General features: G+C 49.2%; 1 protein-coding gene across 1 annotated transcript; it reads right to left on the minus strand.

The window, feature by feature from the left end:
- Positions 1 to 3,958: 3,958 nt before the first annotated feature.
- Positions 3,959 to 10,238, minus strand: LOC142560282 (molybdate-anion transporter-like). The gene is made up of 3 exons (XM_075672253.1): positions 10,156 to 10,238; positions 8,470 to 8,906; positions 3,959 to 5,056 (listed from the first exon to the last, which is right to left on the minus strand). Exons 2-3 carry the CDS (start codon positions 8,812 to 8,814, stop codon positions 4,196 to 4,198), a joined length of 1,206 nt encoding a protein of 401 aa, XP_075528368.1. The 5' UTR covers positions 8,815 to 8,906; positions 10,156 to 10,238; the 3' UTR covers positions 3,959 to 4,195.
- Positions 10,239 to 13,338: the final 3,100 nt, after the last annotated feature.

A 13,338-nucleotide genomic window follows, 5' to 3' on the forward strand; every position in this document is an offset into this window, starting at 1 on the left:
TATCAAAAAACCACTAATTAAGTTTTTAACTAATCTTATGGCACATATTGCGATTTACAAATCCTAGCCGTGGAGTTGGCGAGGCCGATCCGCTTGAAACGAATTTTCGGGATGACACCAGTTTCGAGATATTAATTCTCGAACTTTGCGGAGAAATGCATTGGCGTTCCAGTTACTCTTGTGCTTGAATGTATCAAGCGACGTTATGCTAAGAAACTAACTGGAACGCCAATGCATTTCTCCACAAAGTTCGAGAATATCTCGAAACCGGTGTCATCCTGAGAATTCGTTCCTAGTGGATCCGCCTTGCGAACTCCACGGCTGGAATTTGTAAAGTGCAATATGGGACATAAGGTAATCAGATAAGAACTTAATTAGTGAACTTTTGCTAATTAGTCCATTATGCATTTCAATTTTCTGTGCAAGTAATGTCCACCTCTTCGAGTAGATCTCCAGCTCATAAGCTAGGTTTGCGATATCTGCCACAGGCAACCTCTAAACATTTTTGATAGTGTTCGCTGAAGCAGCCGTTATAGTTGCCTTCTTTCAGTGATCATGATTTAGCTTAGATTCACCAAATTCAAGTACAAGCCAAATGCCGAAGTGCTTTTATTAGACAACTGGACCGGTTTGAACAGAGTTCTTTGTAACTGAAAGAGAATGTATAAATTCATTTAACTGTAGCAAACAGAATTCGCACCTACGGCATTATACTTTCACTAAAATTGCCTCAGAAGATCGGCAATTTTCGGAGAAAGATTGGCGCGTGCAGTTTACAAATCCGTAATGTTGAACCAATAACAGATACCCCAGTCCTGTACGCTAGACCTGTTAGAGCGTTTAAAACAGCGAACGTTTGACATATTAATTGACAGCTTACGCTAAAATATTTATGAGAGTTTCGCAAAGGTCCTACTCAAATATATGGGGTCTATTTGAGAGTGGTGCCTAAAACAAGCATTTTCTCCGCTTTAGGTGTTTACAGGCATTTACAGAATTATGGCACCGTTTTTTTATTGTTGACTTACGAAGTAGAAAACGCTTTTTATTTTTTCGTTTTGTTTTATTTTTCAGTATTGAGCAATCTTGGTAAAAATATTGACGGCCTAAATAAAGTAGCTTATCCCCAGGTTAGTAGATTTTAACAGTTTTCTTTCAAATGCAACAAATATCACCATAGTCGGTGCAGCGGGTGACGCAAAAAAAAAACTATTTTTTCTAGGATGTTTACATGGCACTCACTACGGTGAGAGGGACGTCGTAATAGTCTATACACTCTCATGACGGGCCCTCTCACCGTGTAGTAACTTAACTGAAGTGTAGTCTATACACTCTGATGACGGGCCCTCCCACCGTGTAGTAACTTAAGTGTAGTCTATACAATCTTATGACCGCCCTTCTTACAGTGTAGTAACTTAACAGTAGTGTTGTCAATACACTCTTATGACGGGCCATCTCTCCGTGTAATAACTTAACTGAAGTGGCCCCTCTTTTTCCATCAAATAGGAGCGCAGAGTTTTGCTAGGCAATATATGAGTGGGGGGTTGGGAGGAGGGAGGCGTCCCACTTGGGGCGCCCAGTAACAGGGCAACAACGCGTCATTATTTATTGGTCTGCGGTGGATAAAGCGACATCTGCCCACAGACCCGTCGCACTGAGCTACGCAACGGATCGCTTCGCTCCCTTTTGGCAAGACCTCTCCGTGTCAGGCGTGGTAATGAAGCGTAGGCCAAAAGAACGAGTACGGCAGGAGTCAAACGAGAAAAATAACGCAGCAACGTTAAAAAAAAAAAAAAAGCAGGCCATGCAACGCCTAGGGCAGATAACGAGTGGACCATTAGAGTCACAGAATGGGTGCCAAGGGAAGGAAAGCGCAGTCGAGGGCGGCAGAAAATTAGGTGGGATGATGAAATTGGGAAATCTGCAGGCGCAAATTGAAATCAGCTAGCGCAAGACAGGGCTAATTGGAGATCGTTGGGAGAAGCCTTCGTACTGGCAGTGGACATAACTATAAGCTGCTGCTGTTGCTGATGATGATGATGGCTATTCTAGGGTGATCGTTGTTGTACATTTCTCGCTGGCGTGAATTATCTTGACAAGCCATTAGAATGTGTTGAGTCGACTCCAGATGTTTTCCTGCAGCAGGCGCGTACCTGATCCTTTGCGCGCAAATTTGCTCCGCTATGTTTATCTTCGGTCAGCCAGCTCGGCTTTCGAATAGCAGCGCACTATCCTTTGTGTCATCGTGCCCTCTGTTGATTCGTAAGTGAAGCGCTAAGAATGTCTATTGTTGCCTCCGAGATCGCACGGGTTTCCATTGAGACCACGGAAGTTGCGGATCACTCTACATCGCCTGCGCGCTATCGACCGTGTGCCGATGACCTCGAAGGCCACGCTTTAGACGCAAGTGCTTCGCCTATTTCTCGACTGATGACGCCACCACATCGTGACTCTAGGAAAGGATAACAGGAGAATGGTGAAGGGTGGCTAAAGTATTTGTGGTGCAAAGGTAGGGATCATGCAGAAGGAAACGTTACTAGCATTTAGGGTAATAAATTTTGACTAGGCTCGGCAGGTTACAGACATGGAGCGTGGGTCTTAACGGGTGATGGCAGGTAACATGCTTAAAAAAACATTGCTTTATTTTTTTTTGCTTCCAATAAATACTTTTTTCAGAACGAGTATATCCTCAAAAAGCCATGACAAAACAAACACTTCAAAGGTGCCGCCAATGTTACGTCCAGGTGCATAACGAAATGGGCCTGGTTTCACAACAATTCCACATATTTCCTTCGTCAAATCATATTATCTTAGTTGCTTTTTCGAAAAAAAAGAAAGAAAAGAAAGACAGAAATAAGCTTTTTCAAATGAGCTAAGAACTTTTACAGTATAAGAACGTTGCTTCATAATTCGTGATAAGAATTTTTGAACATTCGTCGAAAATGGCATTTCTTACTGTTGGCGGCAATCCGCTTGCTTGAACATTAGTCTGTTGATCGTCGTCCAAATTCTCAAATTTATAGAATACTAGCAGAGTTGTCTACACATGCTCCACCCGCTAGATGGGTATGCCGCGTTTCTCATCAAACCCATCGTTGCTTTGCTCCACTGAGGTGTTGTCAGTTACGCTAAATACTGCCGATTTTATAGCGTTAATGAATGTCGTTGTGGTCAATCACCTTAGACGACCTGAACAAATTTTAGCCCTACATTGTGGTCTTGTTTAGGAGTCATGAAGCCGTAAATGTTAGATTTGAACTTGTTTAAGATCGTTTTCTTTTCTTTCTTAAATCTTCGTTCGTACTTTAGACCTCAAAGTGCAGGCTATGGCATTGTATGTAGTTTGGTCGATTCCCTGCCAAACATTACCTTTTCTTTCGTTTTTTCTTTAACCTCTGTTTAGGCTGCATGCAGTGCCCAAGTGTCAAAAATATATTTTACACAGAAGATCACTTGAAGTTCACAGCATTCAGCATGCTCAGTAAAGTACTTATGCGAGGGGACTGACGTTGAAGACAGTACGTCACCTTACGCAACCTGGTTTCCACGCACATAGAGGTTTGCATTTCTGAACTGATAGTGGTTATTGCCTGTATGGCGAGGAAGAGAAGGTTGAAACAAGTGAAAAACTTTAACTCCTGTCTGTGGCAGGCCCCACTCACACCGACCAACACAACACAACGCAGATACCACTTTTTTTTTAAGTTCAGGGAAGTGCACCTCCTTCAACAATCGCCGTTCACACTCCCGAGTCTTTTCCCTTGCGATAGCTGACACACCCGCTAAAACTTAACACTCGGATTTTGTGACCCTTTTCTAACCTAACCCGTTGTCAAATGAGCGACGCCGTGCTTTAGGTCATGTGAACCATCCGTCACGCGCACTCACTAACACTCCACGAAGAAGTGATTGCTTTCGCCGGCGTCCCACAGTTTAGGTCACGCCCCTTTTACGACCCTGCAACACTAGTAGTCGTCTGAGTCCACGTGGCTCACTTCACTTAGACACAAGTGCCTCAAACTCTTGACACGTCCACAAACTGCTCCTTAACAACCCCCTCCCCCCTTCCGACCCAGTGAAGTCTCGTGTAGCTAACATCCCGTAGATCCACCTGCCGACGTCACCCTTTCTTCACCAGCACCCAACTCCTCCTGCATCACGACACACCACCACGAAGAGGCCGTCACTCGGCATGTCACGCTGTCGACGAGTGGCCTGCCATCGACCTGAGCACCTGGATGACGCGGGCCTTCTGCTTCCAGCGGGCCAGCGACTGCACGGGCAGCAGCGACAGCAGGACGAAGCAGCAGCAGACCGTGAAGATGCCGCACAGGTACTGGGTGTCGAACTCGCGCCTCAGGGCCAGCATGGCGGCCGCGACCACGCGTCCCACGCAGCGGGCGTACGCCTCGTTCCGGGGCGACAGCATGGTGCAGTTCCTGAGCTTGCGCAGCGCGGCGCCCCACAGGCCGAGCGAGAAGTGGAAGGCCAGCATGGCCATGACGATGACCAGCACGGAGTCCGGGTAGACGGGCATGGCGGCCGCCGCGAAGAACATGCCCATGGCAGCCAGGAGGCACGACAGGGTCAGGATGTAGCGCGGCGTCGCCTGGATCATGCGGGTCACCCGGAAGAAGCAGCCGCCGAAGACGTGGAAAAAGCAATAGAGCGCGTACAGCAGGCCGACGTCCATGTTGGAAGGGTTGACCAGCGGGGCCCAGAAGGCCTCGACGACGGTGCTGCAGCACCACAGGGCGGCTTCCGAGGCGAGCACAGCGACGCTGACCACGCGGTCGGAGCGGTACGGCTCCAGGAGGTCCTTGATGGGCTGAGGCTTCGGGGAGAGCCAGTGGAAGAAGAAGAGGGCGCCCAGCACGAAAGCCGCGGTGCGGAACAAGACGAAGCAGTCGAAGTAGATGACGTCGCAGAGCACGCTGCCGATGACTCCCGAGACGATGCCGATGAAGCCGATGCCGATCATGATGGCCAGGTCCGACGGCCTGGTGCGGGCGGTGAACTGACCCACGGCCAGCGGGAACAGCGTGAGCACGCTCACCTTCGCGAAGGTGTGGTGGGAAAATGAAAAAGTGCAAAAAAGAAAAGATTATTGCAGGTTTTCATGGTCGTAAGACACGGATTTGTCTCAAACCTCTGCAACGCATAGAACCCTCGGGCTGAAAGGACCCATGGATTGACAGTCGGGTTAACAACCAGATAACTGCTCATGTCCATCGGGCTGATGTACGGGCCGGTAACTATTAAGGAAAACCACCTTTGGGTATTAAAGCGCTAATGGTAGGTTACGTTTGGCGAAAAGCGACTGTAGACTAGTCGCTTATTGACTATATCGCTGTAAGCGTAACATAGGCGACTTATTCCTCCACAAAGCAGGGGAGATTCCAAAGCTAGATAGGATAGCATGCTAATGGGGTGTCTTTAAAGAGTGAACGACCGTGTAAAAACAAATATGACACAAGGAAAGCTCTCCTTGGCTTACATTTCATGTCACTGCCTTGCCGTCGCGGTACTGACCAGATCTGAAAATGCGGCCTTGATAACTTTCAGTGAAGTATTTGGCAGCGCTATCACAACGCTCTTGGGGGCTCCAGAACTGCAGTCCTTTACTGCTATTGTACTGCTCATGTACTGCTATCGGCACTGCTCTCTTCCCAGAATGTTTGAGGCCAACCATGGTTGCTTGCGAAGCGCCTGCTGGATAATGTCTGGCGCGATACTTGTGATGGCACAAGACATGGCTGTACTGTTTTCTTGAGAGAGAGATAGCATTCGGTTGTCAAAGCAAAGGATATGCAACTGCCACGTTTAGACTTGCCGTATTTCGGCTTTTCTCTTTCGGCCTGACCCCGAACACGTGAGAGATCCGAAGACCGGAAAGATCGCGCCGTAAATACATGGGTGCAAAGTGAATATGTATATATGTGAGTAGTAAATCGACAGGCTATTGATAGCGCCACACCTTACGGAGTTTTAGCGCAGACCGGCGCATCCGAACAATGTGCGCACACTCGTTCAGAGGGTGCGATGGTGCGCTCGAGCGCGCAGTTCTCATACCGTGAGCGAAACGCACAACGCGACACCTCACTCCGCTACAGAGCTTACCGAGCGGATCGTGAGGGTGGTACCCGCTTGGCTTATTTGTCGTTTTAGCAGTCAAGCTGACGCGCGTCGCTCTTGCGCGCTTATCGAAAAAAAAAAGGAAAACACGAAATAAATGCCTCTCTTTGCAGTGGCCCCGTGCGTGAAATGTGAGCGGAGCGGACCGCGAGCGAGGTTCAGCCCCAACTGTCCATTATGCGTTGTGCTTGTATTGGCTTTTCCGTGGTTGACCTGAATATATATACGCATACTAAACTCAACACCACACCGAGCTTGTCATACTTTTCGGAGCCGCATTTCGGGGCAGCCTGAAGGAGCCAGTTACTGAAACTATGAATACAAAGCGGCAGACCAGCTTGAGATCTCTTACTTTGAGTCTACGGATAAAGAGGTGCACCTCTCACGCCGTGATGGCCATCACATGAGTAGCGCTGTGAGTAAAGGGCTGTCTGTATCTATACTTTTATTCTGTGTATCTGAAACATCAACGTGGTGGGCTTTAAATGGTTCGCTCTTAGGACTCCTGAGACGCAATGCACAGGCGGACTGCACCCGAAGATGAGCTGCTTTAGTTTTCGCTCTATAGATGGCGACCTTGAATGCAAAGTTGCCAATGAACATTGAACGCCGACGTTCGAACACAAAAAAGTGATCAGCGCCAACGTGAACCCTCAGAAGTATTTACTAGCCCTCGGGCTTTTCTTCTCCCCTCAAACACTACTAATAAATCTTCTTACATTTATTTAGGTCTATGCGCTCTCTACTTCCCCTCCCAAGAACGCTATTTATCACGCCATCACGTGCATGCCGTTAGTGACCTGAATATACCGTGAGAACAGCGTCAAAGAAATGAAATGCATGCAAGATGGATGACGGTTACTGCTGAGGTACAAGATGAACCTCAAGGTGTCCAAATTCGTTTTTAAATATCTATAAACTTTACAGAGTGACCCCGTAGCATGACGTTGGTGGCACACGCACTGCAAAATCAGGAAGTGGGCTTTCTCAGATTGAGTGAAACCACTTGGACGCGGCATTGAACGGATGGAAAAAAAATAAACGTTGGCACTGCCCTGCGTTGCGGGGGTGAAGCATATTCTGGAATATGACAGAGCGGGTCCGATATACCCGCTACGTGCTAAAATTGTTGTACCTGGTGGTGCGAACTGCGTCTTCAATTGATAGCTGGGACCCACTAGTAACAGTGACTATACCTCGGTTAAGGTGCCTCAGAAAGGCTGGCCAACGTTTCGATAGGAGGACCTATCTTCGGCAAAGGCGATCCCTCACTTCGCCTTTGACGAAGATAGATCCTCCTATTGAAACGTTGGCCAGCCTTTCTGATGCACCTTACCCCTGTTTACAAACTTTATACCACAGTGCGCCAGCCTGTCAGCCCCTTTCTTGATTTTATACCTTGGTTAGACCGTTTATCTTACTAACTCTCTCGTCGCCAAGGGCAGTTATACCAATGTAGCGAATTCCGTGTGAACTAAGACGGGAGTACAACAACCATTTTCTTAAGAGTAAGCGTTTGGACAACTGGACTTGACATTGTAGTGGTAAGCGCCTTTATTGTAATGTTAGCTCCGAGTGGACGCATTTCGTGTTCAACCACGGCCTATCGTTTTGTTTCCATTTTCCTTCCGAACTATTTAAAGGCAAAGTATTCCTAACACAGGTTGCACTTACACTGTACGCCTCGAAAATGGGCATCCTTTTCTTTTAAAGTGCCACCGTTAAATGACAAAAACAGAGCCTCCAAATACGTTGACGAAGCAACCCTTTCCTCAAGTTTGATATGAAAAATCTACTTGTCTTTGAATTAACACAGACAAGACTCAAGAACACGTGGTGGATTGCCACTGTTGATTCCAGGCTGACGCTGCGTCATGAATGTTTGTCATTTTGCGGCATTTGATAAGCAATGGCCGCTTCTCGCCATCTGTGACAAAACCCATGTCAAATTAGTATCAGTTTTCTCGAAAGCTTACGCGGCGAATTATGATTAAGCCCCCTCCACACTGTTCTACCTGCATCTAACTTCATACCCGAGTAAATATGTTAAGCAATAACTTCCTAGCTAACAGGCGCTGTCCAAATCCACGCCTCAGCGACGGCTTTTCTCTGGATAACAGAACCAGATCTCGAAGGTTATGCTTTTGCTGGCTGCACACGCCGGAAGCTATTCGGGAGCCGGAAACAAGTCATAGACTCCATGTGTTAAGCACTACATACTCTGAGAAGGAGTGAAGGCAACGAGCAATAAATGTATAAGGGGGCCACAGGAGGTAGAGGGACTACGGCCGAGACCTCCGTTCGCAGCCACCGCCGTAAAAGCAGGTCGCTCACCTTGGCCAAAAGCTTGGAGATCATCAACGTTTCCAGCTCGTGGCTCTTCTTCATCATGCAGGACTGGATCAGGAGTGCCAGCAGGAGGGGCGCCGACAGCCTCCAGCCGACGCGCTTCGCCAGGGAACGTCCCCAGAGATCGGCGAGGCAGCCTCCGAGAGCGCCGACGGCGTAGATCAGCGCGATCGCCGGCTGCTCGAGCTTGTTGTAGTAGTAGAGCTTGTACTCGTACGGGTTCTGCAGGCGATCCCCGAAGGCCAGCACGAAGTAGAAGATCACGGCGTGCCACTGAGACAGAGCGGACGGTTGCTTCGTCGCCGCCGCGGTACTCGCAGACGACGTCATCGCGATGCCTGGCGGTGGCGTCACTTCCGGCTCGGCTTGCGGTTTCGGCGCGGCTCGGAATGGCCCCTGGCCGGTTCCAGATACGTGTTCGCCTACGTGAGATGCGTGTGTTATGTTTCTGCTTCGAAAAGCAGATGCAAGGACGGCGCTAGATTTAATTTGTAGCGTGAGCAGACGATCATCCTTTTATTTCGTTGGGGGTACAGGAAGGCGCTTCATCACTTGGCACTCCATGATGCTTGGAGGGGGGGGGCGTAGGGGGGCAGGAGGGAATATTGTGGTATCGCCCCTTCCCCGCCCTCCCCTTTTAGAGCCACCCTTGAGCAGATGGTTCAAGTTCCGCCCACACCTTGAGCGAATCGAGTAGGGCGGATGTTGCATCTCAAGCCGTGCCTGAGGTACAACAGGCTTGATTCACCTTTTAGGAAGGCTTCGTTAGAAGAGTGCAGCTTCAACACGAGTTTCCATTGCATGTTTATTTAAGCATGGCGCCAAAACGACAATTACGAATTTGGAAAGGGTTTGGGAGACTATCCAACCTCGTATTCAGAAGAGTCTACTCTAAACAGAGGAAGACGGCAAGCAACGGCAGCTGCAGGCGGTTGGGCTTAGTTGGTGCGAACGCTCGCATAGCCTCAGCTGTCAGTGTCGCATTCCGGTCGTGTCCAGATGCTGCCATAACTTCGAAACAGGTCGCGTTTGGACTGCAGAGTAGTTTAGGTGAACTTGAGCGTTGATTAGAACTCAAATTTTCGGCGGCTTAGACGGACATACGTAATTGCACAGCGATCGAAACGTGAAAATCAGCCCGCATAGCGGTCGGCGTTTTCGGCGCCACCGGTGAGTGCTCAGTGACAGCTGGGGACCAATTTACTTAGATTGGACCATAGCGTCCAATCTCCTTCACAATGTGGTAGCCGCGGTCCGGAGTCGATCCCACGACCTCTTGCTCACAGTCAAACGCCACAGGCACTGAGCCGCTATCACGATCAGGCTCTGTCAATGCCACGTCGTACTGAGTTAAACGTCGCGTTGAAAGCCATATACTACTCCTGCAACTGTGGATATCGGCGCAGATACCCAAGTGCCCCCCACACAGCGTCGTACGTACTACACCATCTGTACCCGAACCTGCACTGAGCGCTCTGCTCAGACTGCAGTGCAGACTTCACAGCGTGCGAACCACAGTCTGGGTACGGCGTCCAGACCGCGGCTCAGAATCGCCAAGCAGACGGCAGGTTTCCTCCAACAGACGGCTAACGGAAACGAAGCAAACTTAACTCTATTCCACGTTTGAATGCAGGCAGAGTGGGAAGAAAAGAAGACGCCGCGGTCACTTACCCGACGAGCTGCAATGGCGGTTCTGGCCGGCCACTTCTTTTTCCTTTATTTCCAGGCGCGAGAGGCGTGGAATGCCGCGCCTGTGCCCGTTACTTGGTTGGTTTCAAGTGAAATGGCAATACCCACTACGGGCGGTACAGGCCAAGAATCCGGCAGTAGTCCTGTAGGCAGCATTGCATCTACGGTTTGGGCGACCATTCGTTTTTCTGGAGTGCCAGCGCTTTATCAGCTAGGCGTTCTCACTACTGCAAGTATATCCTGACTCAAGGTCCCTTGTTTATCTCAGTCTCTACGATTGTTTAATTGTGAGCGACAGTAGAGGTTCTGTTCAGATCACAACTCCTCTTTCTACCTTTTGCCAACCTCCCCTCTCCGTTTTCCTCCTAGCCAACCTTCCCCCGAATCATCGGCAACGGCTCCTTCATAGTCAAAGAGACGCATCTCGCAGGCTATGCTTTTTGAGTACTGGCACCAGAACAACGGATCAGCGCTCCGTTTTGAGCACCACGTATTATTGACAAAGAGACGTTGCACATAGCTGGGATGAGGTCTCTTGTTTAAACCGAACTGTTTCTACTTTTCTTTCTCTCTCTATCTGTCTTTTCTCGCATGCATTGTTGTCCAAATTGGACATTTCGGAAAAAAAAACTGAATTTCTCTGATATCATTAGTGTGTGCATGTGTTCTTAGACGAAGAAAAAGAACAATAAAGGCTACGCATTCCAAAGCCTATGGCCGGCTAAATTAAGAAGACACACGTGAGCTTGACTCTCTCGGAGGCAATTCTCAAAACTGTAGCGCTTAGTTTGTAGTCGCTCACGTAACGTGCGAGTCATTCCTTTGAGAAAACACATTGGATTTCATTTATAAAGATGTTAGATTTACATGCTTTTCTTCGAAATGTCCCCTTAAGTCAATAAAATATTACTTTAGGGATTATACCTCAGTATCATATACATTCCGACATCCAAAGCTGGGTGCACTCGCCTGTGTCTAAAGTAACTTGCACCTACGTTTTCCGGCGTCAACGAAGCATCGAAATATTTTGAACAGTCGTGAATAAAAAGCTTTCAATTTCATTTTGAAGCTATTGGAAAGTCATCAACTCAGCATCGTCATAGTTAACTATCATTGTCATGGGCGCCACCTATCACAATAGCAATGATACCCCGGCTGCGTTTTAATATTACTGGGATTGCAATTTTACGGACACTCGAGATGTGTTCGTGTCGTCGACGCCGCCGCTGCCATCGTGATGTCATGGTATCCGGCGCATGCGCAGCATGCGCGGGGCGGTCTATAACAAGATGGCCTCTATAGAGGCGCGTCAGACGGCGGCAGCCTGCTAAAAGGAAAAGAAAAAAAAACGACGACGCCAAGTTGGCGCACGCTCGCCCTCCGACCAAGCAGTGAATTTCGTTATGCCTACGTTGCCTGGTGTTTCGGTTTTAGAGAAAAAGCTCTACTACGCCACGTCTCGCAACGTCATTCATCGCGTCGCAACGACCTTGAGCCGCCGGAGCGCAAGTGTGGCAGGTGTGACGTCACGCCACGTGTTCCGATGCGGTGAGGCGTCGCAGATGAGCTCGGGGCTCCGCCTACCACGTGACTATAGGCGGTGGTTAACGGCTTCTTCGTCGGCGTTTGGTCGCTCGATTTCGCCATGAATGGTGCGCTGGCACCCGCAGTCTGTGCGCGCGCTTCGGCACAAACTACAGGCTGAATCCAATCCAGTAAATATAGCTAGACGGCAGGCCGTGAAATCTCAAGCAAAGGCAAAGTTTCCTGCTGAAATACTGTAGCAAAGGCAGGCCAGATTAGCACGTTACACAGAAGCTTACCAAGCGCCGAAGCCCGCCAAGATCGAAACTACCGCAACCGCCGCCGTCGTTCAGCAACACGAACAACAACAAGGAGAACGAGACGAAGCCGTGGATACAAGCAGTGGCACCCACAACGAACGTTTGACTAACTACGCCTTTCGGCTGCCGGCAAGCTCGACTGCGACGGCCAGGTTTCACGGCGACTTCACAGGCAGCCAGTTCGGCAGCATCTGTAACGTGTGTGAAACACTGTGACCAAACTTTAATGAAGCACCGTGTGCATAATCCTAGCAAAACAAAGCCAAACAGACGTTTCGCTCGTGTTAACTAGGTTTACAAGAGGTGAACCTCAGCCACCTTTTGGTCGTTTGCTTCTTTTCTAGCCCTCTTGGTCTTTTGTTGGGTGAAATTTTTTTATTATTATCACAGGTGTGGCCAGTCCCCTTCGCGGGTACGATACATGTTTGCGGGCAGCAGCAGCAAGTCAGGGCAGCTCTCTGCCTTCCGCTGCCGTCACGAACGTCGCGCGCACTTACACAGTCGTTCTCGTCGAGAAGTTGAGGGGCACGCCACATCGGGGGTGCATTCCACTGGTCCGAGTGGAATAGACAGAAAACATTAGGACTGTACAAATGCTGGCGGTTTCCCTTCCGTCTCACCTCGTGCACCATCGAGGTGCGACGCCTACAACGCCGCTGGCGGCCCTTCTCGTCCCGCCAGCGTCGTGAGAAGCCCGGTAGCTGCCAGGGCGATGTTTCTGCTGCAGTTGCCACGCGCGCTACGTGGCACCAATATGTCGAGCACGCCTAGATTAAGAAGAGAAGGGGAGCATCCGTCCTAGAAGCAGCAGCACCACGCTAAGCACCGATATCCCTTCGGGAGAAACTACCCACTATTATTATTATCACCATCATCATTACCACATCCCGAAATTCGCCTGCACACAAGAGCATGGCCCGCGCCAGCATTCCCTGCGCAGGTAACTGCAAGAAACATTTAGGTTCTCGATTGACCTCTTGAAACGCGCACCCCCAGGATATGGAAAGACCAATTCTCCTTCCATGTCAGCGTGTCAACCACGATTACTTGATTTCAGCTTCCTCGCAGGTTGGGGCTCTTTAAGTTCTTGACAGGTCTGTCGCTGCACGATCGAACAAATGAACGATACAGCCAAGAGGAGACAAAGCGGGAGACGCCTCTTTATATATGTGCGCTTCTGGTTTCCTCGCCTTGTCTCCCACCTCTCTTCGATAGCGAGAGTCGCAGTCAATTTGTAACTTTTCTACGTAAACGTCTTTTCTTTTCCTTTTTGCGTGCTGCATCTTTTATAAAGGAAAGTTGCTTCAAGCGACGAGTGAAC

This window comes from Dermacentor variabilis, chromosome 10 (assembly GCF_050947875.1).
Source record: "Dermacentor variabilis isolate Ectoservices chromosome 10, ASM5094787v1, whole genome shotgun sequence".
Lineage (NCBI taxonomy): Eukaryota > Metazoa > Arthropoda > Arachnida > Ixodida > Ixodidae > Dermacentor > Dermacentor variabilis.

Coding starts and splice junctions, on each gene's coding strand:
- LOC142560282 (XM_075672253.1), bottom strand. CDS start 8,814: ATGACGTCGTCTGCGAGTACCGCGGCGGCGACGAAGCAACCGTCCGCT. Junction 5,057..8,469: donor TCTCCAAGCTTTTGGCCAAG/GTGAGCGACCTG, acceptor ACCTTCGCGAAG/GTGAGCGTGCTCACGCTGTT.